At 39.3% G+C, this 27753-nt stretch overlaps 2 protein-coding genes across 2 annotated transcripts; one reads left to right on the top strand and one right to left on the bottom strand.

Annotated features, from left to right (window-relative positions):
• Positions 1 to 25: 25 nt before the first annotated feature.
• LOC128366152 (zinc transporter ZIP1-like) lies at positions 26 to 9679 on the bottom strand. Its single transcript, XM_053326832.1, has 4 exons — positions 9559 to 9679; positions 7646 to 7944; positions 4678 to 4808; positions 26 to 2836 (listed from the first exon to the last, which is right to left on the bottom strand). The coding sequence occupies exons 2-4, from the start codon at positions 7845 to 7847 to the stop codon at positions 2165 to 2167; spliced, it is 1005 nt and encodes a 334-aa protein (XP_053182807.1). The 5' UTR covers positions 7848 to 7944; positions 9559 to 9679; the 3' UTR covers positions 26 to 2164.
• A 10189-nt stretch (positions 9680 to 19868) lies between these two features.
• On the top strand, positions 19869 to 27279 carry creb3l4 (cAMP responsive element binding protein 3-like 4). The gene is made up of 9 exons (XM_053327688.1): positions 19869 to 20018; positions 20716 to 20974; positions 22035 to 22138; positions 22220 to 22309; positions 22843 to 22949; positions 23161 to 23229; positions 24564 to 24648; positions 25415 to 25511; positions 26954 to 27279. The coding sequence occupies exons 1-9, from the start codon at positions 19869 to 19871 to the stop codon at positions 27277 to 27279; spliced, it is 1287 nt and encodes a 428-aa protein (XP_053183663.1).
• Positions 27280 to 27753: the final 474 nt, after the last annotated feature.

Here is a 27753-nt window from a genome sequence, read left to right as displayed (position 1 = left end):
CGTGTTTGGGGGGGGGGGGGGGGGGGGGGCAATACTGACAAATAGATCCAGCCATGTTCCATGTGACAGTGAAAGCGTCAGAATTTAGAAAACAAAACAAAATAAAGGCTTCAGGCAATGGAAGCAAAAATTAAGCTATATCACGAGAGTTATGTCAAAAAAACAAAAAAAGGATATCTTAAAGCTTTGGACAATACAAGTCATGAGGAGGTCACCTTGCAGCCCTGTCTCCTGGAAATTATGTTTTTAAATGACAAAAATCTTCTCCCAATACCATTTGTTTGGCAAATGTAAAAGATGTCCAGATTATGTTTAAAAGTTATGAACAAAAAGCAGAAATCTGACACCAGAAACAGAGGGTCACGTCTAGCCCTGCAGGAACTTAACTTCAAAGGATCAGACTGGAGATTTTCTTTATTTTTCTTCTTGTCAATAAATCTCATGTTTTCAATCCAAACCAACAGTCAGCAATGAACTAAACTATTAACAAGTGTTGTGTGCTCATGTCCAAAATCTATTAAAATCCCATCAATGAGCCACATCGCTGACCATGTTCCTTTATTGGGAAGAGTTTGTTCAGTTTGTTTAGAGTTCAGTTCAGTGTAAAGGGCTATCCACACTAAGAGGGATAACTATAACAGTACCTATAAAGATAACAATGTGAACTTCCACACTTATGAACTATAATGCCCTGTCTCACAACTGCTGCTTCCAGCTGTGTCTGCAGCTAATGAAAATAGATCTAGATGAGCTGTTACTGCTGTACGTTGTACAGAGAGATAAAAAGAAAAGCTGAAGGGTTGACAGGCTTGGTGCTGATTCAGTGTGTTGATCAGAAGTATTTCAGACTCTAGCTGCTGTGATGTCTAAACTGAGCCGACACACAGCAGCACATGTTGAAGCAGAGACTCACAGTATGAGCTCACATCTGAACATGAGAACATTTATATCACTTTATAATAACTCCAGCGTCTTTGTATAATAAAGAGGGACAAACCTCTCTAAAGAAATTAGCTCTGGGTGTCATTCTGCTCCAATCTGTGCTGAGAGAGGAGCAAAGCTGCAGTAAAATGAAAAAATATTCATAAATAAAGTCATCAGTCAGTGTCCATAATTAAGATGATATTTGCAGGGTTTGAAGTTTTACTGTAAATATCAGACTGGATGCAGATTTTGTCATGCTGTATGGTTTATAGTTGTGGTGTGGACTCGTCCATCCACTGGGGTTAGAGCAATTTTTAAAACTATAACTATAAATATATATATATATAGTTATAGTTCTTGGTGTGGACGGGCCTTAAGGCAGGTGCCACTGAGCATGTGCAGGAACTCAACATAACCCTCTAACAGGGGCTACTGGGGAGTAATTGATACTCCAAAGATAGGTGGTCACACCACAAAGTGACATTCACTGGTCCATGTGGAAAAGGTGGAACCAGAAGCTCAGTGACGTACTGATTATGTTGCAAAGGGCTAGTTTGATCTAGTTGGTCAGTTGCTATCGGTGATGTGCTAACTGCTAGAAAAGCTTGCTAATTATCACCTTAGCTCTGTTGCTAACAAGAAAATGACTTAATGCAAATAAGTTTACCACTTAACCAATAACACAATAACTTTATGCAGTATATGAATATGTACCATTGATGCCTGTCTAATAAAAGTCTGCAAACCTTTTAATGGAGCAGTTTTACTCTGACAGAGGAGGTTAAAATAAAAGAGAATTATACAACACAGCTAATAAACTACAATAACTTCCATTTTTGACTCTGTATCTTCAAAGGTCAGCACTGTCAAGATGGTTTACTACTGGTGAACGGTGCAAATTCACGGATGAAAGTTTACCAAAATTTAACTAAATGCCAAAAATCCAGGCTGATTTCCTTTACCCTGCTAGTGAATCTATTGATCACTGTGATTCCATCGTGCTTCCCGTCCTTAACACCAACAGAATCTACATGCTGATAGTTTAAAAACAAATAAAGTTTTCATAATATGATTCTATTATTTTCCAAAACATTATAAAGATCTACAAAGACTCCTTTCATACATATTCTGAATGTAGTTTGCAACCAGACGCACTGACGTGTAGCGTCTGATGGCTGTTATAGATACTCAACATGTGAACTCTCCTCAGGGCCTCTTGCTAAGTGCTGTGTTGCCACGGTTACAGTTTGATGAAGAGCACAGCGGTGACCACGGCGAAGCCCACCAGCAACATGGCCACCTTGGGGATGCGGTACCTGCCGTTGCTGAGCTCGTGCGGTAGGATCTCCATGAATGTGATGTAGATGAAGGTTCCCACCGCCAGCCCCTCCAGTGTGGAGCGGGCCAGCTGGTGCTGCGGGGACGCCTTGGTCTCGGTGAGGGCGATGCCGAGGCCGATACCCAGCGGGGACATGATGGCAAACAGCAGCAGGCAGCCGGCCACCACTGAGCGCCGCAGCCGGCCCTGGGTTAGTTTGAAGGCCAGACTGAAGGAGATGATGCTTTTGTGGATCATCAGGGCCAGGCAGATCTCCAGCACCGCCTTCCCTTCCTCCAGCAGCCCCACCGCCAAACCCTCGAACACCGAGTGCAGAGACAGTGAGAAGACCAGGATGAAGGCACGCAGGGCGGACTGGGAGCCAAAGTCCACGTGGAAGTGGCCACCGTCCGACTCCTCTGACCCCCGGCGGCGTTGATGGGAGTGATGCTGGACACTGGAGTCCACCAGCAGAGCCCGCCGCTCCTCCGGGTGTAAAGACGATTGCTCCTTGAAGGCCAGGACTATCTGCTCCAGGACCAGGACCAGGAAGAAGCCCATCGCCATGATGAACTCAGGCAAAGGAAACTGCAGCTGCAAACAGAGAGGAAGAACACAGGTTAGTCCAGACAAACCAAACAGCTGCCTGGAGACTCTGTGTTTCTAGTTTCTGAAACATCTTTGGACGCCGAACAATATAATCTGAGCAGAGTTGGTTCTCAAGTGAGGAAAGAAAGTGAAGCCACCATGAGTGTGATCAGTTGACACACCTGGTGAACAAGGCGACACATACTTAAACCATACTGTTCATATTCTGATTCATTATTAATCTATACACCAATTCATATTCATAAACTCCTTGTCAGCACTTAATAAATGTTTGAATAATAATTAAAGATGTCAGAGAGCAAACTGATTTTTTCGATTTGTGTACAGGGGGAAAGGTCCAGCTAACAGAACTGTGCATAGTGTGTTTTTTACAGCTCTCAAATGTAAAACGATGAGTCAAATTTGACCCTGAACAGTATGTAAGGGTTAAAGGAGACATACTCAGCTTTGTGTGGTTTTCTGTTGAGGTAAGCGTATGTGGAAATGCTCAAAGGTCAGAGCTTAAACCTGCTCTGGACAGTTTGTGACTGTTCCTTCTCCCACATCTACACCTGCTAATAAACATCTATCTGATCTGTGGCCTTGGTTTCTAAGGTGGTTGCTAAGCTGTTTCCATATTTAAAGATCTAATTCAGCACCAACATTTATGGCAGTACTTGAGAAGTTGACATTTCAATAAAGAATGAGAAAAAAACAGCAAAATCCTGCTACTATAGTTTATTTCAGGGTTTTTTGATGTGGTCTTCAGAGCTACTGGAAGGTGATAGGGACAGAAGGGCTGCATAAAGGGTCAGTATAAGATAAATAAAGAGTTTTAACTGTAAGTCATGCAAATATATTCCAGGAGAGCCCTAGAATATATATATAGAGACCTGGAAATGTGCAGAATATGTCTCTGCCTCTTTCAAAGTTCAGCATTGATGGCTGTGGTTTGAGTTACAGTAACTCTAAATAAACACAAAGCACTTTCTGAAATGGAAAACTCCCACTATGGCTTAAAAAAAGTATATTATGAATATTAATATGGTATATAATTAATGAAGTGTCTGTACATTTGCAGACTAATCAGCCATCACCATCTCTGTCAACACAGGATGAAAAACTGCTGAAGAGTTAAAGCAGCGGATGTGGAGAAGATTCAGATCACAGATAAGGATGGTTTCACAATTTGAATGTCAACAGTGAAAGAGGTAATCATCCCCCCTGTTCATACTGACTATTAAAAGATCTCCTTCAAATGTGCTTCCAATGTAAAGTGATGGAGACTAAATCTAAAAAAGGTGAGCTTCATCAGTGTGAGTTAGTCATATCAAGTGATATCTGACACATTTACAGTGTTTTTAGCATCATATCTCCTCTTAGTGTTTCCTGTTGAGCTGTGGTGGAAGTATAGTAACAAAAAGACTTTGCTACTAAAAACACTGTAACGTTGAAACATAGAAGATGAAGATTTGACTCAGAGCATTATGAAGAGATCTAATGGTCAGTATGAACAGGAGGAATCATTACAGACAGATAAACAGGTTTATATCGTCCTTTACGTTTCTGAGCACACTTGATACATCTATACTATATAATAAATAACTGTGGTGAAACTTAATGTTTAGACTATAAATGACACAACTTGAAACTATTTATGGACATGAACATGAACAGAGATTAAAGTGTTCACTATGACTTGACACCTAAAATACCATGAATGACAAGTTGACAAGTTGTTTTTGACAACCATATATACAGTATATATACTCTATATTGTAGTGGTGTCTAGAAACAGTCAACTGTGTGATGACAGAGGGTTTAGGGTTGGATTTGTGAGATCTTACTGTGATTCCTGCATTGCTGAAGGCCTCGTTGATGTCCTGCAGGTAGTCTGGCAGCAGGTCCAGCAGGCACGTGGCCAAGAAAACTCCTCCAGCAAAACAGCTGATCAAACTCAGCAGCCTGCGCCGTGACTCTGCAACACAAAGAACCATCAGTGGAAGAAGTATTCAGATCATTTACTTCAGTAAAAACAATACAGCAATGTAATATAAGTACTGCAGTACTATGAGTGATGTAGTATGCAGTATTACAGTAAAAGTACTGCAGTATTATGAGTGATGTAGTATGCAGTATTACAGTAAAAGTACTGCAGTATTATGAGTGATGTAGTATGTAGTATTACAGTAAAAGTACTGCAGTATTATGAGTGATGTAGTATGCAGTATTACAGTAAAAGTACTGCAGTATTATGAGTGCTGTAGTATGCAGTATTACAATAAAAGTAGTGATATATTATTATGAATGACATCATTAGATTATTAATAGTGAAGCATCAGTGTCAGAGCAACATGTTACTGATGTAGCTGCTGGAGGTGGAGCTAGTTTACACTACTTTACCAAAGTCCTTCTAAGGCTCTTATTATAATGTCTCTGACTTTATATACAGTTAGCTAGTTTACACTACTTTATATACAGTTAGCTAGTTTACACTACTTTATATACAGTTAGCTAGTTTACACCACTTTATATACAGTTAGCTAGTTTATACTACTTTATATACAGTAAGCTAGTTTACACTACTTTATATACAGTTAGCTAGTTTACACCACTTTATATACAGTTAGCTAGTTTATACTACTTTATATACAGTTAGCTAGTTTACACTACTTTATATACAGTTAGCTAGTTTACACTACTTTATATACAGTTAGCTAGTTTACACTACTTTATATACAGTTAGCTAGTTTACACTACTTTATATACAGTTAGCTAGTTTACACTACTTTATATACAGTTAGCTAGTTTACACCACTTTATATACAGTTAGCTAGTTTATACTACTTTATATACAGTTAGCTAGTTTACACTACTTTATATGCAGTTAGCTAGTTTACACTACTTTATATACAGTTAGCTAGTTTACACCACTTTATATACAGTTAGCTAGTTTATACTACTTTATATACAGTAAGCTAGTTTACACTACTTTATATACAGTTAGCTAGTTTACACCACTTTATATACAGTTAGCTAGTTTATACTACTTTATATACAGTTAGCTAGTTTACACTACTTTATATACAGTAAGCTAGTTTACACTACTTTATATACAGTTAGCTAGTTTACTGTACTTTATATACAGTTAGCTAGTTTATACTACTTTATATACAGTTAGCTAGTTTACACTACTTTATACTACTTTATATGCAGTTAGATAGTTTATACTACTTTATATACAGTTAGCTAGTTTACACTACTGTATATACAGTTAGCTAGTTTATACTACTTTATATACAGTTAGATAGTTTATACTACTTTATATACAGTTAGCTAGTTTACACTACTTTATATACAGTTAGCTAGTTTACACTACTTTATATACAGTTAGCTAATTTATACTACTTTATATACAGTTAGCTAGTTTATACTACTTTATATACAGTTAGCTAGTTTACACTACTTTATATACAGTTAGCTAGTTTACACTACTTTATATACAGTTAGCTAGTTTATACTACTTTATATACAGTTAGCTAGTTTACACTACTTTATATACAGTTAGCTAGTTTATACTACTTTATATACAGTTAGCTAGTTTAGTCAAAGTCCTTCTAAGGCAAGTCGTCTCACTCGGCGGCAACATTGGCCACGCCTCCGGGCAGCTATTTGGCCATAGGAAGACCAACCGGCTATCTAAATGAATAGGGAGAGAGCTGTATCTCCATTTTCCGAGGTCTAAGGGACATAAAAAACATATGTTTTGAAATCACGATGAAAATCAAATGATAATCGCTGAAAGGGTTTGATGGTTTGGTATCAAATTAACGTTTTAAAAGCCTTTTTCCTTACAGGCATCTTGGACTGCGCATGCGCAATACTTCACGACAGTCTTCGTTTACGGCAGACACTGACAGCAAGACGTCATCTTACGCTCACAGTAGAGACAGGAGTTTGCTCACAGTCAACTTTCCCAGATCATGCCACAATTTTGGATAAAGCATTACAAAATATATGTACACAAAGTAGTATAAACTGCTGATCATGTGTTTTAAAAAGTCTGTGTTGAAAATGACTTCCAAGTGTCGCAGAAAACGTGACCGCGTAGGACCAGCAAAATGATTGGAGCAACGGCACCAGAAGAGGCGGGACATGTGCAAACACCGGCCATCTTGGCGTAATGTAGTTTCCCTATGCATTTCAATGGGAGATTTTTTCAGTGATATGTCTCCTCTTATTATAATGTCTCTGGTTTAGTCCAGTGGTTCCCAACCTAGGGGTGGGGCCCCTCCAAAGGGTCAGCAGATAAATGTGAGGGCTGCTGAGATGATTAATGGGAAAGAAGAAAAAACAAAGTTCTAATACACAAATGTGTTTTCAGATTTTGGACTTTTTCTCTAATCTTTGATCTTTGCTGAAATATTGGATCATTTGAACATTTATTGAAATGAAAGCATGTGAGATGTTTAGAGGGAAGAATCACTATTTGGTGGAGCTGTTAACAACTCATAGACATCTGACATGTGAGCCGACTACACACTGCTTTTTGGTTTCATCTTTAACAATGTGTTGTATTTTAAAAGCTTGTTATATTATCCATTGTGTCAAATCTACATCTGAAAAGTAACTAAAGCTGTTAAATAAATGTAGTGGAGTAGAAAGTAGCATCACATGGAAATACTGCAGCAAAGTACTTCAAAATTGTACTTAAATGCAGTATTTGAGTAAATGTATTTAGTTACTTTCCAGCGCTGCTGAGATGATCACCTGCTGTGTACAGACTGCATCACAGCATGAATCCAGACTCTTTACCTGGGTTGACGCTGCAGCGGCCGCCCCCCCGGATGATGCAGAGAGGAGCGAAGCCGAACAGCAGCGTGATGGACAGCAGGACCACCAGCGCTCCCAGTTTGATCTCCAGTGCCGGGACGTCGGCCGGGTTGGTCTGCAGCGCCGCCGTTTCCCTCCTGGGAGACAGGACGACGGAGGACGAAACTCCTCCCAAAAGAGACATGTTCAATCTGGTATATCTGCACTTCTTTGTCCTGTGAGTCAGGCGGTGGAGGACGAGCTCTTACACACCTGCCATGGATTCACTCGGAGACCAGAGTCTGTCACACACAAAGAAAACACACCACGGTTAAAGACACACTGTCCTGCAGAGACGCTCTGACCTCTGACCTCTGACCTCTGACTATGATGAAACAACAAATCCTTAGAGACGTTGAGTCTTGACTAATTTGTTTATTCATTGACTTTTCAGGTAGCGTCACCATGAGGTCAGAAAAAAGGTTAAAGGTTCAGTTTTATTGTCACTCATGCTTCTATATAATCTACTGTAACATTCACAGGAGAAATCCATCCAGTACATCATGGGTATGTTGACTTTTATACAGTAAGGCTGGGCAATTAATCGAAAAATAATCCAAACTGACATTTAGAAACTCTAATTGACTTAATCTTGCTCATGTCAATTAATGGTGGTGTTCACTGTTGCCATGACAGCAAAGGTTGCATATCTTTAAGGGATTTGAAAACTTGTCTCCAGTGATGATTTGAACCCAAACCATGATCTTTACATAGTTCTAATCAAGTCAACTAGACATTAACCACAGCGTCACACCTTAACCCTCCTGTTGCCCTCGAGTCAAGGGAGAAAGGAAGGAAGGAAGGGAGGAAAGGAAAGAAGGAAGGGAGGAAGGAAGGGGGGACGGAGAAAAGAAAAGAGGAAGGAAGGAAAGAAGGACAGAGGAAGGAAGGAGGGAGAGAAGGAAGGTAGGGGGAGGAAAGAAAGAGAGAAGGATGAAGAAAGGAAGGAGGAAGGGAGGAAAGGAAAGGAACAGTCAAAACAGACAGGGTCAATTTGACCCGGGAGGACAACAGGAAGGTTAAAACAAGATCCTCATGTGTGAGGGCAGCAGTGGAAAATACTAAACTAAAGAAACTGTGAAAATACATCATTGTTCATCAAGAGTGGAGATAATCCTTCATTAATCATAATAAAGTTCAATTAATCATGATTTTAATTTTTGCCATAATCACCCAGCCCTAGTTATGTGTCACAATACAATATTATTGCAATTTTAAATATATTGCGATATATTGAAATTCATTACCGTCTCTCACCTGCAAATTATGTCTCCAGAAGGAAATAATAACTTCAATTTTCATTTATAATTCCTACAATAAAAGATCGATAGTTGGCGTCCATATTGTCATGCAAAATATCGTGATACTATGCTGTATCGACCCCCCCCCCCCCCTCCCCCTCCCCTAATATTCATGAAGCCCAGCTCAAACTGTTCATCATATACAAAGTAGAGACAGTCATCCAGGTCAAACAGGCAGGGTTCATGTCTCACTGAGGAGATGAGACTTGCTCGCTGTGTGATTTAACTGTTTTATTCCTCATGAGGATTTCAGATCTAACCTATTCACTAAAATCTCCTTTTGTAGTTGAAAATATGAATATTAAAGTCCATTTCTTGAGTAGAAGTATTCGTTTACTTTCCACTGCTGGAGTTTCTATCAATAAACATGTCTCCTGCCTGGTAAGTGTGTAAATATGTCTGCTTTATTTTGAACTTCTGACTAAAGACACATCCTCACTGACCCGAACAAGAAAGAAATGATCTTTAAACAGAGAGGGAAAAAGCCAGCATGTGACTCCCATAAAATGGAAACTTTGATCAAACTCCTGACATTTCATTGTTTTCATGTCCTACCTGAATCAGCCGAGCAGCTGTGAGGATCTCTCTCAGCACATTCACATTCTATCAAAGTCAATACTAAAATAAAAACGCACTTCACTGTTTCTCCTTCTCTCCTTCTTTACGGAGCAGCTCTGTGTCGTTACATGCTGTCCGGGAAGTGGTGAGTCAGTTTCCATCAGCTGATCCCACTTCATGGTCAGGCTGCTGGCAAGCTGCTGTACAGACGATAACACACAGCGTTTCCTGTTTTCAAAATAAAAGCTGCTTTGGGTTGACGTTTAGGGAAGCTTTTATTTTGATGCTACGAGCAATGTAAAAATACTTCATAAGTAAAAATACTGCAGTATTATAGTGATGTACTATGCAGTATTACAGTAAAAGTACTGCAGTATTATGAGTGATGTAGTATGTAGTATTACAGTAAAAGTACTGCAGTATTATGAGTGATGTAGTATGCAGTATTACAGTAAAAGTACTGCAGTATTATGAGTGATGTAGTATGCAGTATTACAGTAAAAGTACTGCAGTATTATGAGTGATGTAGTATGCAGTATTACAGTAAAAGTACTGCAGTATTATGAGTGATGTAGTATGCAGTATTACAATAAAAGTACTGCAGTATTATGAGTGATGTAGTATGCAGTATTACAGTAAAAGTACTGCAGTATTATGAGTGATGTAGTATGCAGTATTACAGTACAAGTACTGCAGTATTATGAGTGATGTAGTATGCAGTATTACAGTAAAAGTACTGCAGTATTATGAGTGATGTAGTATGCAGTATTACAGTAAAAGTACTGCAGTATTATGAGTGATGTAGTATGCAGTATTACAGTGAAAGACTCAGAATGACTCTTATTTTGGTGGGAAAAGCCCTCGTTTCCTGGTGTCGCGATGTCTGACCTGACCAGGCTGCAACTGGGAGGAGGATCCATCCAGCTGCTGATCCCACAGCTGAGCACAAATCCTGGAAGAGTCACGTGATTGTCACATTCACTACAAACCAACAAGAGGTCAGAGGTCAAGAAGGAGCGAGCATCTTTAGGACAAACGTTTGCAGGTCTGAGTTTGTTCATGTTTTGCTTCAGTGAGCATGATTTACAGAATAAAAACCTGTCATAAAGTTAAACTTTACTATTCATATACATTTAATAACTATCTCCAGTGTTTGTCAGAGACTGGAATCAGACAAAATGATTGCTTTTAAATATATATTGTATGAAAATATAAACTAGAACATAACAGGCTTTAATTCCATATCTGCAGAAATCATTGTGATGATGTTGGTGATCTTTATCGTTTTTTATGTGTCTTTATCTTTTATGGGAAACTGTGAAAAATCTAGTTTCAGGGCCTAAAGGTCGGTGTGTGTGTGTGTGTGTGTCTGTGTGTGTGTGTGTGTGTGTGCGTTTCATCTGTGTGCCTTCTTCACTGGACAGTAAATGATTGAATGAACTTTAATTTTTTTAAGCACCTTTCATGTGCAGAATTTGGCTCAAAGAGGAAAGGAGTGTTTTTACAGATTTACAGTCATGAGATGCTGTTGATAGTTATGAGATATATTAAAAACGCAATATTATTATTATCAATAATAATAATAGTAATTTAAAGCAGCTCAAAGTGCTTTACAATAAAGAAATAACATACACCTTCACAATAAAAGGACCAAAATGGAGCATGAAAAAAATAAAATAAAAAATACATAGACTCAATAGAATATATAACATCAAGTAAAATACAACCTTTTAAAAGACAGTATATATATAATGTAGAACAAAGTCAGGAGGTTGTGATATGTGGCTGTGAGCTGTTTCTAAACTAACATGACAAACTGTTCACAGTGCAGTGTGTGTGACTCACTGACAGGTTTTTTTTTTATTGCTTTAGGGCTAAAAAAGGAGGTCAACAGCACACAGGAAGAGATATATTAGACTGTAAGTAGAGCAGTTCATTGTTGGTTTGGATCTAAACATGAGACAAAAAAATAATACAATAAATTAAAAGTAGAAAATCACCAAATATATTCTGTAAAGACATCAATCTAATCTAATCAGGGGTTTGAGCGAGCCTTCAAAATCCCATGATGATGGGAAATCCAGTGAACGCCCCCTGGTGGTCATTAAAAGAAGCGCACCCTCTTATAATACTCAGAGAACCCATTTAGACCCTTTGCAACCCTCAACAACCCAAGTAGCCTATCATGATCTCAAATGCTGTTGATATACTTCCTAGAAGAACCTTCATGAACCTGCAGCATCATCAGGATGTAACCCTTACATACCGTTCAGTCTGATTTCACCCATTTTCTCACCTCATTTTTTTTTCTTTTAGCCAGAAATGTGATGAAACGTTGTAATGTCTGTAAAGAAATATATAAATATAAAAAAAAAGGAAATATTCTTACTTTTTCTGCAGCTGGTACACATTTTTGTTGAGTGTTTGATTCATTTTTATCTATAAATTCAATAACCACCATCCAAAAATACTATGAATTCACATGAAAGCATTATAAGTAACCCTGGACCAGTTTAAATATCCATCAACAAGAAGCAGCGTAAAAAACTAAAGAATAAAGTCACTCTGCTCTCTGAAAGCTCCATTAACCCTCCTGTTGTCCTCACGTCAAGGAAGGAAGGGAAGAAGAAGGAAGGAAGGAAGGAAAGATGGAAGGAAGGAAGGAAGGAAGGAAGGAAGGAAGGAAGGAAAGAACGGAGAGATGGGAGGATGGAAAGGAGAAAGAAGGAAGGAAGGGAAGGAAGTGAGGAAGGAATGATGAAGGGAGGAAGGAAGGAAAGACGGAAGGCAGGAAGGAAGGAAGGAAGGAAGGAAAGACGGAAAGATGGAAGGAAGGAAGGAAGGAAGGAAGGACGGAAGGATGGAAAGGAGGAAGGAATGATGGAAGGGAGGAAGGAATGATGAAGGGAGGAAGAAGGAAGGAAGGAAAGGAAGGCAGGAAGAAGGATGGAAGGAAAGGAGGCAGGAAGAAGGATGGAAGGGAAGGAAGGGAGGAAGGAATGATGAAAGGAGGATGGAAGGAAAGACGGAGAGACGGAAGGAAGGAAGGAAGGAAGGAAGGACGGAAGGATGGAAGGGAGGAAGGAAGGATGGAAGGGAGGAAGGAATGATGGAAGGGGAGGAAGAAGGAAGGAAGAAAGGAAGGCAGTAAGAAGGAAGGAAGGAAAGGAGTGAGGATATGCTGTCCTCACTAAAAGTGGTTGCAGGCAACGTGGTCTTTAGCTATACAGCTAGCTTAACACAAATATTTCTTTCAATTTTGATCCTCCAAGGAACAGGCAGGTTGTTGTGTTTGGCAGGATTTACTTGAAGAAATATCTTACATCTTTTTGTAAAACTGTGAAAAAACACAAATACAAAACAATGAGCCCTTATAAGTAAATGTCAGTACTACTACATGAGTGAAATAAGGATAATAGAAAAACAAATGTAAACAATTGCTTAAAAGTGCAACCTCTAACACAGAGTCACTAATAAACTAAATATCCGAATATATTGTACCTTGACCATATACAATTGTTAATATAACTGTAAACAGAACATAACTTACAGATGAAGCCGTTTTGTAGGCTTTAAAGCACAGGATTTAACAGACAGCTGCACTATGTTGCTCACTTTCTGAGTGTGAGGAGAAAAAGAACTTTCTGGTGCTTATTTCCTGTTACCCCAATATCTACTGTGAGGTCACTTTCTCCTGAATCCTGCTATTCACAGGTACCACCAGATGGAGCCAAATAAGACTAATAAGACAAAACTCATTACAATGATTTCAATACAGATGAAGAAACTTTTCTTCCTTCATCCTTCTTCCCTTCCTCCTCTCCTTCCTTCTTCCTCCCTTCTTCCCTTCCTCCTTTCCTTCCTTCTTCCTCCCTTCCTTCCTTGACTTGAGGACAACAGGAACCAACAACCTCAGACCCTCTCGGGTCAGGTGACGTGAACGTTCTGGGCTTGGTCGTGACTTTTTGTGTAACATTGTGTGTAACATTCTGATGGACGTCATGTGAGATGATAAAGGTTCCTGTACTGAGAAGCTTCTCTTCCAGATATTCAATAAAAAACAAGGAGGATGATGAGTCACATGATGAGTCACATGATGAGTCACATGATGAGTCACATGATGAGTCACATGATGAGTCACATGATGAGTCACATGATGAGTCACATGATGAGTCACATGATGAGTCACATGATGAGTCACATGATGAGAATAAAACACAAACAGATTTCAAACTGGAGCCTAACTCATTTCTTTTCTAAATAAACTGAAAACATTTCCCCCGTCTGTTTGAACTGTTCCTTCTGTCCTCCCTTTCTCTTTTCCTTCCTTCCTTCCCTTCCTCCCTCCCTTCCTTCCTTCCTTCCTTCCTCCCTCCCTTCCTTCCTTCCTTCCTTCCTTCCTTCCTTCCTTCCTTCCTTCCTTCCTTCGTCCTTCCCTTCCTCCCTTCCTCCCTCCCTTCCTCCCTTCCTTCCTTCTTTCCTTCCTTCCTCTTTTCCTTTTTCCCTCGCTCTCTCCTTCCCCCTTTCCTTCCTTCCTCTTTTCCTTTCTCCCTCCCTCTCTCCTTCCCCCTTTCCTTCCTTCCTTCCTTCCTTCCTTTCTTTCCTCCCTTTTCCCCCCCTCCTTTCTCTTTTCCATCCTCCTTCCCTTCCTCCCTTCCTTCTTTCCTCCCTCCTTCTCTCTTTCTTTCCTCCCCACACCTTCATCCCTTCCCTCTTTCCTTTGTCCTTCTTTCCTTCCTTCCTCTTTTCCTTTCTACCTCCCTCTGTCCTTCCCCCTTTCCTTCCTTCTTTCCTTCCTTCCTTCCTTCCTTCCTTCCTTCCTTCCTTCCTTCCTTCCTCCCTCCATCCCTCCGTCCCTCCGTCCCTCCCTTCCCTTCCTGTGTGTGTGTGTGTGTGTGTGTGTGTGTGTGTGTGTGGATCAGTATCATAACAAGAAAAGTTTCATGTAATTTATACCTGAATGAAAATTATAATTTAAGTTATAATGTGATTTAAAAAGTGGTAATATTACAAGAGTGTTTTTAATAATGCATTTTTATTTATAGGATACTTTACTAAGAGACACAAAAACAATCAACAGTGCATCAAACATCATAAAATCAGCAAACATTAAAGCAATTCAATGTTAAATATAAAAAATCTATAATTTTAAACGTCAAATTTGTTATTAATACTGTTTTGATTTCTAGATTAAACTCATATTATTAAAATAAATGAAGTGTAAATATGTGTACCATCAGCAGGGGGCGATATCTAACCCTATACACCTTTCCTCTGTCCTTACTTCCTTCCTTCCCTTTTTCCTTTCTCCCTCCCTCTGTCCTTCCCCCTTTCCTTCCTTCCTTCCTCCCTCCCTTCCTTCCTTCCTCCCTCCCTCCCTCCCTTCCTTCCTTCCTTCCTTCCTCCCTTTCTCCTTCCTTCCTTTCTATCTTCCGTCTTTCCTCCCCCTACCTTCTTCCCTTCCTTCTTTCCTCTGTCCTTCTTTCCTTCCTTCCTCTTTTCCTTTCTTCCTCCCTCTCTCCTTCCCCCCTTCCTTCCTTCCTCCTTCCTTCCTTTCCTCCCTTCCTTCTTTTCTCCCCCTACCTTCTGTTAAATATAATAAATCTATAATTTTAAACGTCAAATTTGTTACTAATACTGTTTTGATTTCTAGATTAAACTCATATTATTAAAATAAATGAAGTGTAAGCATGTGTACCATCAGCAGGGGGCGATATCCCACTGAATTAACCCTCACACGAAGAAGAAATGCGGTGAGCCGATGCAGCAGACAGAAGAAGAAGAAGAGTTGGAGGAGGAAGCAGCCAGCTGGAAGTTTGATCTCAGAGAGAAACATCAGAAAGCAGCGTGTTGTTGTTTTCAGTCCTGCTGCTGCTGCTGCAGGTCTGTGTGATGAAGAGCAGCACACTCTGAACAACACGAAGAAGAAGAAGAAGAAGAAGAAGAAGTGAGTTGTTCAATGTAAATATACTGAATATAATGTTGATCCGGTTGAACCAGGATCAGGCCTGAACCCTGAATCACTATTATGAGTGATGTAGTTAAAGTACTACAGTAAAAGTACTGCAGTATTATGAGTGATGTAGTTAAAGTACTACAGTAAAAGTACTGCAGTATTATGAGTGATGTAGTTAAAGTACTACAGTAAAAGTACTGCAGTATTATGAGTGATGTAGTTAAAGTACTACAGTAAAAGTACTGCAGTATTATGAGTGATGTAGTTAAAGTACTACAGTAAAAGTACTGCAGTATTATGAGTGATGTAGTATGCAGTATTACAGTAAAAGTACTGCAGCATTATAGTGATGTAGTATGCAGTATTACAGTAAAGGTACTGCAGTATTATGAGTGATGTAGTATGCAGTATTACAGTAAAAGTACTGCACTATTATAGTGATGTATTATGCAGTATTACAGTAAAAGTACTGCAGTATTAGAGTGATGTAGTATGCAGTATTACAGTAAAAGTACTGCAGTATTATGAGTGATGTAGTATGCAGTATTACAGTAAAAGTAGTGATATATTATTATGAATGACATCATTAGATTATTAATAGTGAAGCATCAGTGTTAGAGCAGCATGTTACTGTTGTAGCTGCTGGAGGTGGAGCTAGTTTATACTACTTTATATACAGTTAGCTAGTTTATACTACTTTATATACAGTTAGCTAGTTTACACTACTTTATATACAGTTAGCTAGTTTACACTACTTTATATACAGTTAGCTACTTTACACTACTTTATATACAGTTAGCTAGTTTACACTACTTTATATACAGTTAGCTACTTTACACTACTTTATATACAGTTAGCTAGTTTACACTACTTTATATACAGTTAGCTAGTATATACTACTTTATATACAGTTAGCTAGTTTACACTATTTTATATACAGTTAGCTAGTTTACACTACTTTATATACAGTTAGCTAGTTTACTCTACTTTATATACAGTTAGCTAGTTTACACTACTTTATATACAGTTAGCTAGTTTATACTACTTTATATACAGTTAGCTAGTTTACACTACTTTATATACAGTTAGCTAGTTTACACTATATATACAGTTAGCTAGTTTATACTACTTTATATACAGTTAGCTAGTTTACACTACTTTATATACAGTTAGCTAGTATATACTACTTTATATACAGTTAGCTAGTTTACACTACTTTATATACAGTTAGCTAGTTTATACTACTTTATATACAGTTAGCTAGTTTACACTACTTTATATACAGTTAGCTAGTTTACTCTACTTTATATACAGTTAGCTAGTTTACACTACTTTATATACAGTTAGCTAGTTTATACTACTTTATATACAGTTAGCTAGTTTACACTACTTTATATACAGTTAGCTAGTTTATACTACTTTATATACAGTTAGCTAGTTTACACTACTTTATATTCAGTTAGCTAGTTTATACTACTTTATATACAGTTAGCTAGTTTACACTACTTTATATACAGTTAGCTAGTTTATACTACTTTATATACAGTTAGCTAGTTTACTCTACTTTATATACAGTTAGCTAGTTTAGTCCAGTGGTTCCCAACCTAGAGGTGGGGCCCCTCCAAAGGGTCAGCAGATAAATGTGAGGGCTGCTGAGATGATTAATGGGAAAGAAGAAAAAACAAAGTTCTAATACACAAATGTGTTTTCTGTTTTTGGACTTTTTCTCTAATCTTTGATTTTTGCTGAAATATTGGATCATTTGAACATTTATTGAAATGAAAGCATGTGAGAAGTTTAGAGGGAAGAATCAGTATTTGGTGGAGCTGTTAACAACTCATAGACATCTGAAATGTGAGCCGACTACACACTGCTGACTGGTTTCATCTTTAACAATGTGTTGTATTTTAAAAGCTTGTTATATTATCCATTGTGTCAAATCTGCATCTGAAAAGTAACTAAAGCTGTTAAATAAATGTAGTGGAGTAGAAAGTAGCATCACATGGAAATACTACAGTAAAGTACAAGTACCTCTAAATTATACTTATTATACGTTGTTATTGAGTAAACAGATGTGAGATAAATATATACTGGATATGTGTTGTTTGGACGGTTGAAGCTTCACATTACAGCAAGAAAAACAGGTTTCACTGTTCATTTAGGATCCTGACTGTTGTTTTAAGACTGACTCAAAACATTGTGATCATGATGAAGTATCTCTGATAACCTGATAGAAGCTGCTCTGGATCTTTACCTCATACTCAGCGTGGAGTTCAGTGTAAAGAAGAAGGATTTGATCACTTTATCAGCGTTGTTGTTGTGTTTTTATCTCAGCATCAGTAATGTGATAGTAGAGAAAAGACTACGGCCCGCGCCTTAACCTCTAGTTTCATGTTTTATTCTAAAGTTAAAAGTCTTTTGGAGCTTTTAGACTATTCATTTTAGGAAACAGACAAAAAATGCAGGAACACAGATGTGAAGTTTTAAAAGTGGAGAAGAGAGAAAACTGGAAACACGTGTAGCAGCTTATCACGTTTCTATTCAGTCAGCCTGGTTGTGTGTGTGTGTGTGTGTGTGTGTGTGTGTGTGTGTGTGTGTGTGTGTGTGTGTGTGTGTGTGTGTGTGTGTGTGTGTGTGTGTGTGTGTGTGTGTGTGTGTGTGTGTGTGTGTGTGTGTGTGTGTGTGTGTACCCACCCACCAGGATATCCTCGTCCTCCTCCTCCTCTAGGCTTGCGTCACCAGGGTTTCTCATTTCTTCAGCTGTTTGTTTTACTTTTATCACGTGTTTTTTTACTGCAGGTGTGCCATTAATTACCAAATTGACCTAAATCTGATAATCTGACAACTAAAGCCTAAATGAATGTTCACACAGCCACACCAGGAACGTTTTAAATGCTCTGATGAGACTGCTATCATCAGCCTGCTGTACAAAGACACTATTTAAAATAAAGACCTTAACCTTAACCTGATTTGAATCTAATCTAGCTAATCAAGGCAGATAGTGGAAAAGAAATGTCAACACAATCATGAAAATGCTAACAATGCTGCAGAAAGTGTTTTAAAATATGTGCAAAGTGTTAGAAGACAAAGATAGAAAGTAAAGCTGAGGTTAGAGGCTCGGCGATACAGATAAACTCAAATACCTCGATGTCGATATCAAAAGAGTAAAAACATTTGCATTAAAACAACAATCACCGTAAAACAGCTGATGGAAAGGTGCGCAGATGTCAACTCAGGCGGCAGAACGCAGTGATACAAAGGGAGGGAAAATAGTGCCAGGTGATTGTGAGATGGCTACATACTTCTATACTACATACTAGATACTTATACTACATACTTCTATACTACATACTTCTATACTACATACTAGATACTTATATAGTACATACTTCTATACTACATACATCTATACTACATACTACATACTTCTATACTACATACTAGATACTTATACTACATACTTCTATACTACATACTTCTATACTACATACTAGATACTTATATAGTACATACTTCTATACTACATACATCTATACTACATACTACATACTTCTATACTACACACTATATACTTCTATACTACATACTTCTATACTACATACTAGATACTTATATAGTACATACTCCTATACTACATACTAGATACTTATACTACATACTTCTATACTACATACTAGATACTTATATAGTACATACTTCTATACTACATACTAGATACTTATACTACATACTTCTATACTACATACTTCAATACTACATACTACATACTAGTATGTAGTATGTAGTATAGAAGTATGTAGTATTGTAGTATGCAGTATAGTAGTATGTAGTATAGAAGTATGTAGTATGTAGTATAGAAGTATGTAGTATAGAAGTGTGTAGTATGTAGTATAGAAGTGTGTAGTATAGATGTATGTAGTATGTAGTATAGATTTATGTAGTATAGAAGTATGTAGTATAGAAGTATGTAGTATAGAAGTGTGTAGTATGTAGTATAGAAGTGTGTAGTATAGAAGTATGTAGGATGTAGTATAGAAGTGTGTAGTATAGAAGTATGTAGTGTGTAGTATAGAAGTATGTAGTGTGTAGTATAGAAGTATGTAGTATGTAGTATGTCAAAAAACCCGAACTATCCCTTTAAACATTGTCAACATTATACCTGCGGACCATCAACATGCTTCTTGTTCCTGGGTTCCCTCAGCTGGAGTCGATATGTGGAGACCATCTGGGTGTTTTTGTGTTTGGATTCAGATACAGTGGAAGTGAATCGAACTTGTCAATGGAACTGGAGACCTTTGACCTTTGACCCCTCCTCCTCACTATCAGTGTGTCTGGTGTGTTTTAACAGGTGATGGATACAGAGAGCGGGCAGCTGTTTCTCGGTGCTGACGGCAGCGCGGCGGCAGACAGCTGGCAGCTCGACGCTCCCTTCTCCTGCTCCGAACTCGTCTACAGCGGCGGAGAGAAACCCCTGCAGGACTGGGCGGTAGACCCCGACTGTGTGAGTCTCTCACATCTGTTTGATAAGAGTCTGGTATCTGGATCTGTGACCTGGTTTCTTTCTTAGAGGCGGACACAGACGATAATAGACAGAGAAAATGTCAAACTGTTGATTTAAAAATGCTTTTTCTTGAAAATGGATTATCTCTCATCCTCTCACTGTATACAATATATTATTATTATATATATTATTTACTACTATATAGAGTACTACTACTACTACTAACATTATATAGAGTACTACTACTACTACATAGAGTACTACTACTACTACAACATAGAGTACTACTACTACTACTACTACTACTACATAGAGTACTACTACTACTACTACATAGAGTACTACTACTCCCTCATACATTCCTTCTTTCTTTCCCTCCCTCCCTCCCTTCCTTCCTTGCTTCCCTCCTTCCTTCCTCCCTCCCTCCTTTCCTTCTTTCTTCCTTGCTTCCTCCCTTTCTCCCTTTCTCCCTCCGTCCTTTCTTGTTTCCTTCCTCCCTTCCTTCCTTGACCCGAGGACAACAGGAGGGTTAATTATAGCTTCGCCAGACAAAATTCACTTTGATGAGAAATATTGTCGCGTCTTCGTCTTTGTCTTCGTCACACTCGTCCCTACTTGGCACTAATAAAAGTATAAGATATTGACAGTTTTTTTTTTGGATACAAGCATCAGCGTGAAACTCTTCGTTCTCTCTCAGACGCTGAGCGACAGCGAATCAGAGGACGTCCTCCACGCCGTTGACCCAAACGAGGTGTTTCCCAGCGGCCCGCCTGCCAACCCTTCATCGGAGAGCGACAGCGGCATCTCCGAGGATCCGGCCGTGGAGAGTCCCGTCACCGCGGCGACCGGCCAGCTGGGCCCGGCCACCGTCTACCAGGTGGTGTATGACATCAGCGGTCTGGGCGGCGTGAAGACTGAACCGGGGCAGAACGTGGACGTCATCTCCATCGAGCTCGGTGAGCAGATGCCAGGATTGATTGATTGATTGATTGATTGATTGATTTTTATATATAAATGTATTTATTAGTTTTTTGTTGTTGCAAATCAAACAGCAACAAAGCAAACTTTTTCTCCCTCCCTCCTCCTCTTCCCCTCACCAAATAATTATAAGAAAAAGTGTTGAAATAATAAACATTTAAATAAATTTAAAAAAACAAACAAGTGCTTTATATATTTATTATTTATCTTTGCACTAAATGTCACCTGATTTATAGTGTTGTTGTGTTATATGAGCCTAGGAAGGTTTGCTTGAGTGCTTTGAAAGGTGCCTTTAAATAAAATGCATTATTATTATGAAACAAACATTTAACAGTAAGAATTGGAAACAAAAAACATAAAAACATATAATTAAACCCCTCCACCCCACTAATAATATTAATAAAAATAAAATAAAATAAATAAATACAAATACAATAAATAAAAAGTACAGAAATAAGTATTGCCACCCCTGCCTGGCGCCTCTCACCAGTGGCAACTCCAGAGTGGACAAGAGTCCAACCCCTCTCGAGGAGACTGGTTCCAGAGCCCTTGCTGTGCGTCGAGGTGAGGCCGACTATATCTAGCCGGAACTTCTCCACCTCACGCACCAGCTCAGGCTCCTTCCCCCCCAGAGAGGTGACGTTCCACGTCCCTAGAGCTAGCTTCTGCAGCCGAGGATCGGACCGCCAAGGTCCCTGCCTTCGGCTGCCGCCCAGCTCATAGCACACCCGACCCTCCCCTCCCCCCTACTGGTGTGGGTCTGTAAATATGAGAGGATTTATAAATGATATGTTGAAAGCTTCGACCACTAACTGAACATTACTTTTTATTACATTGTTATTGCCTGTCTGGATCTGGTTTCCTTTTGATTGTGAGCAGCTTTGCTATAATCCTGCTGCATGTTTACAGAGATGAATAAATATCGATGTTCATCAATGTGCACTGTCCCTATCCAAAAATAAAGTATTTATTATTATTATTATTATATGATAATAAAGAGTTGTGTGTGGTATAATACTTGGATGTGACTCTCTCCAGATGAGTGGAGCTCTCAGCTGCTGCTGTCGGACTCGTGCGTGGTCAACGAGCTGCCGGGCGTTTCAGCCGCTCGCCTCGCCCCCCCCAGCCCTGATGGAGACCTGGTAAGACTCCACCTTCCACTCCGCTTCAGTTCAGACTTGATTTTCAGAGCTGAAGGTCTGACTCTTCTTCTACTGTTGCAGCTGTTCCCCGATCTTCAGCTGACGGAGGAGGAACAGAAGCTGCTGACCCAAGAAGGCATTTCTCTACCGGGAAACCTTCCTCTCACCAAGGTCAGGTTAGGTCAGGTCAGGTTAAGTTAGGTTAGGTCACTTTATTAGTCTCCAGCAGGGAGGAATCTGTCTCAGAGAAAGGGAAGAAGTAGCAACACATGAAAAGACAGTAGTGGAATAAACACAGACTAACACTGGACGATCCTACACTTACTACGCTTTTCCACTGTACAGTTCTAGCACTACTTGGCTAATAATGATAATGATAATAATAATAATAATAATAATAATAATAAATTAACACATTCAGACATTTTCTAGTCTGTCTGAAGCATCTGATAATAATAATAATAATGATTGCTCTTTTACAGTTTGTAGTTTTGGTGGAAAGAAGCTGCTCAGGATCTTTTTGTTTGGAGGTGTGTGTGTGTGCGCCTGGAGGAGGAAGGGGGAGGGGATTTCAAAATAAAAGCGCACCTTTTAAAGATGACGAGCGATGTTTTCATTTTGCATCGACGCAATTGGCTCATTGATCATTTCATCGATGCGTCTTTACACCTCTGATGAATAAATGAACCTTTCTTTGTTTGTAGGCCGAGGAACGAATCCTGAAAAAGGTTCGGAGGAAAATCCGCAACAAGCAGTCGGCTCAGGACAGCCGGCGCAGGAGGAAGGAGTACATCGACGGGCTGGAGAACAGGTACCAGGTTTGAGCCCATTAATACTCACATTACTGGAAACATCAAACATCATATCCATCCTGACAGCTGTGTGTGTGTGTGTATGTGTTTGTGTATGTGTTTGTGTATGTGTTTGTGTTTGTGTGTTTATGTGTGTTTATGTGTGTGTGTTTATATGTGTGTGTGTTTATGTGTTTGTGTTTATGTGTGTGTGTGTGTGTGTGTTAACAGGGCTGCAGCTTGCTCAGCACAGAACAAGGAGCTGCAGAGAACGGTGGAACAGCTGGAGAAACACAACATGTATGAAAACTTAATGAGTTCTTACTTTATTGTTATAAACCTGGTTGTTAGTAGAACTATTAATTAACGTTTGTGGCAAAAAGTGTTATGACGTTATCGGCTTATTACATTAAAAAACTGTCAAAGTGATGAAGTTATCAGCTGCTACACATTTAAAACTCTAGAAATGATCATTCAGAAGGAGCAGACAGCAGGAAGTGGTTCTGCATGTTTACCCTGAGCAGAGAGGAAGCACAGGCAGGATCCAATAATAATAATAATAATCATAATCATAATCATAATCATAATACATATAGTGATCTGCTAAAGCCTGAAAATAAAGGGAGTTAATTTCCAGCAGCAGAGGGCGCTGTTGTTCTCTTGTTTTCATCTCGTCTACAGCCACTGTTGAATATCTGAAGCAGATTATTTAAGATTAGTTTAACCCTTCTGTTGTCCTCTAGTCAAGGAAGGAGGGAAGGAAGGAAGGAAGGAAAAGAGGACGGGAGGAAGGAAGGAAGGAAAGGAGGGAAAGGATGGAAGAAGGAAGGAAGGAAGGAAGGAGGGAGGAGGGAGGAAGGAAGGAAGGAAGGAAGGAGGGAGGAAGAGAGAGAAGAAGGAAAAGAGGGAGGGAGGGAGGAAGGAGGGAAGAAGGAAGGAAAGGAGGAAGGAAAGGAGGAACCTTCCTTTCTGTTCCTTCCTTTCGGTTCATTCTTTCTTTCATTCTCCCATCTTTCCTTCCTTCCTTCTTTCCTTCCATTTGTCTTTCCTCACTTCTTTCCTTCCTTCCTTCCTTCCTTCCTTTCTTCCATCCATTCTTCCTTCCTTTCTTCCTTCCTTCCTTCCTTCCTTTCTTCCTTTCTTCCCTCCTTCCTTCCTTCCTTTCTTCCCTCCTTTCTTCCATCCATCCTCCCTTTCTTCCTTCCTTCCTTCCTTCCTTCCTTCCTTCCATCCTTCCTTCCTTCCTTCCTTCCTTCCTTCCTTCCTTCCTTCCTTCCTTCCATCCTTCCCTCCTTCCTTCCTTTCTTCCCTCCTTCCTTCCTTTCTTCCCTCCTTCCTTCCTTTCTTTCTTCCTTCCTTCCCTCCTTCCTTCCTTCCTTTCTTCCCTCCTTTCTTCCTTCCTTCCTTTCCTCCTTCCTTCCTTCCTTCCTGTTTGTGGCCCCTGAATGAAACTAAGTGTGACACCCCTGGTGTAGATGTTGTGATGAAGGATGTAAACCAGCAGATGAATGAAGCTAAGTGTGACTCCCCTGGTGTAGATGTTGTGATGAAGGATGTAAACCAGCAGATGAATGAAAGGATTAAAGTGTTTTGGATGTTTTGATGTTTTAACTGAAGAGTCTGGATGTGTTCAGGTCTCTGCTCGCTCAGCTGCAGCAGCTTCAGTCTCTCATCAAACGCACCGTCAGCAAAGGAGCTCAGACCAGCACCTGCTTACTGGTAGGAAACTGTGTGTGTGTGTGTCTGTCTGTGTGTCTCTCTCTCTCTCTCTCTCTGTGTGTGTGTGTGTGTGTGTGTCTGTCTGTCTGTCTGTCTGTCTGTCTGTCTGTCTGTCTGTCTGTCTGTCTGTCTGTGTGTGTGTGTGTGTGTGTCTGTGTGTGTGTGTGTGTGTGTGTGTGTGTGTGTGTGTGCTATAATACTACTGTATTTGTTGTGATGTTTTCTCATTTCTTTTTACTACTTTTTATTATTCTATCATTATCATTCCATAGGTTTATATTCTTATTTTATGTTTCTTTTGTGTTTTAATCTCTTTTTTTAAACCTAGGGTTAGGGTTGGTTAGGGTTAATCCAACTTTTATTAAACTTCATCTTGTATTGGACTTTTATTTTTTTATTTTTAATCTATTTTAACCTCGTCTTTACTCTAACTTTTTATAAACCCTTTCTCTCTTATTTTACTTAGTTATTTAATTATTTCATTTATTTATTTGTCTTATTTAAATTGTCTTATTTTCTCTTGCATGCATTGGTGTAAATGTTTGTCTTTTAATGTTCTTGTCCTGTCTTATTATCAGCTTGTCAGTCATACATATTATATTATAACTCATTCATCTGAATGAAAGCTGCTATATAAATTAAAACCAGCTGCAGCCTCACCATGTTATAAACTAACAGACAGGAAGTCCACAGTTCTCCACTAGAAAGATGTTTATAAGCAGAATATAAAGTAAACCTTGTGATTTGTGTGTGTTTGATTCCTCAGATCATCCTCGTCTCTCTGGGTTTGATCATCATGCCGAGTTTCAGTCCGTTCAGCCGCAGCACGTCAGCAGACGACGACGACTACAGACCCACAGGAGGTCGGCTCCTCTTCTCCTTTTAATCATAGTTCAGAGATTATCCTGTTTTTCTTTCTGCGATATTTCATAAATAAAATATGTGAGTTGTTAGTAGAGCTGGACGATTATGGCAAAAATCAAAATCACCATTCATTGAACTTTTAAACTGGATTCTGATTAATGAAGGATTATCTCCACTCTTGATGAACAGTTATGTATTTTCACAGTTGTCCCTCCTTTTCTTCCTTCCTTCCTTCATCCCTCCTTTTCTTCCTTCCTTCCCTCTTTCCTCCCTCCCTCCTTCCTCCCTTCCTTCTTTCCTCTCTTCCTCGTTCCTTCTTTCTTCCCTCCTTCCTACCTTCATCCCTTCCTTCCTCCCTCCTTTTCTTCCTTCTTTCCTTCCTTCCTCCCTCCCTTCCTCTGTCCTTCCTTCCTCCCTCCCTTCCTTCCTCCCTTCTTTCCTTCCTCCTTCCTTCCTCCCTCCCTCCTTCCTCCTTTCCTTCCTTCCTTCCTTCCTTCCTTCCTTCCTTCCTTCCTTCCTTCTTTCCTTCCTTCCTTCCTTCCAAAAATCAATATCATGATTAATTGAACGTTTAACCTGGATTATGATTAATGAAGGATTATCTCCCCCCTTGATGAACAATGTTTCTTTAGTTTAGTATTTTCCACTGCTGCGCACACATGACGATCTTTAGGGAGTGAAAATAAAGATGTTATATATATGGGGTATATGAGATGTTTAAAGATATATATATTTTAAAAAATATCAATTCAAAAACCCTTTAAAACAACTGAGTTCATGAATTCAGTTTTAAAATATATCTTTATTATAATCCTAAAAGAGGTTGATAATTATTTTTAAGTGCAAAAATCTTTATTATCCAAGTCAATTAATTTATTAATTTAGTTAACTGAAATAAAATAAACACTACAATTGAAAAAGAAACGAAAACTAAATAAAAACTACAATGTAAAACTAACTAAAACTAAACTGAATTGCAGATAAACGATGACTTCCTGTCCTGCAGCAGCCGCTATGCTTCGTGGTTAAAGAATGAAATGAAAAAGGACTTGATGATAAAACATATTTGGTGTCACACATTCTTTCATCCTTTTCAGCTTCTACAAGTCAAAGCTTTCTCTTAATACCTGAAAAACTAAAACTAAATAAAAACTAAACTATACTGAAACTAGTCAATTCCTTCAAAATAAAACCAAACTAAAACTACTAAATCACTTGTTGAACTCACTAAAACTAAACTAAAATAAAAAAACAAACTGAAAAACTAAATAAAAATAAAAACTAAAGAACATTTAAAAACTATAATAACCTTGGAAGTGACAAATGAAAGAACCAGGATTTCAGTGCTGGATTGGGACAGTGATGGGCGGAGTCTGGAGATGTTTTAGAGGCTGCTGTCCAGAGTCTTACATGGATAACTTATCTTGTTTGATCTTTCCAGTTATTTCCAGAAACATCCTGACAGACCCCGCCTCCTCCCAGCCGGCAGCAGAAGAGGCAGACGGTCCAGCAGTCCGGTCCGACTCCTCGTCGCAGCCCGTGGACCTTAACCAGTCTGGACCTCCAGATGGCGCCACTGTGCCGCACGAGTCGGCAGAAAACCCTGAAAACGCCGGTTCTGACGGCGAAGCACAAGAGGGGAGCCAATCAGGGAACAGCTCTTCTCTTGTTGCCGGGCAGACTGAGCCGCTGGGCCTCGGGTTGAGGTCGACGGCTGGGAAACAAAGCCGCGATCCCGCTAAACCGGCGCACGCCGACGAAATGTAGAGGAACTGATTCACCGACGCTCTCATCCAGAATGACCGCAGCGCTTCACACACCAGATAAATGAACCTTTGTACAAACTTCCTTCTTTTTGTTTTACACACTGGTGAACTAAAATGTGTTAGAAAGGGTTAAACACCTTAAAATCAGTCTAGATCAGGGGTGTCAAACATGCGACCCGTGTTCCAGAACCGGCCGCCAAGGCCGCCAAGGGGTCAGCTGAGGTCGACCGTGTGATGCTTCTGATTGGCTGTGAACACTCGGCCAGCCGGAGACGCTGATCAGTGTCAGATGGTATTAGATAGAAATGAGTCACTAAGTTATGATCTTAAATTTAAAACATAAGAGACAAACATGTTTTTAATGTTCAAACTAGGGCTGTGAGATATGAGCAGAATCAAACATCACAAATTCCCCGATGTCGATATTTTGACGATGTAGTACTTTCACTAAATAATCATCAGTAATGTTGATATG

Source organism: Scomber japonicus, chromosome 10, assembly GCF_027409825.1.
Source record: "Scomber japonicus isolate fScoJap1 chromosome 10, fScoJap1.pri, whole genome shotgun sequence".
Taxonomy (NCBI): domain Eukaryota; kingdom Metazoa; phylum Chordata; class Actinopteri; order Scombriformes; family Scombridae; genus Scomber; species Scomber japonicus.
The sequence above is the reverse complement of the archived record's forward strand: the minus strand, read 5'-3'. Positions and strand labels throughout refer to the sequence as shown.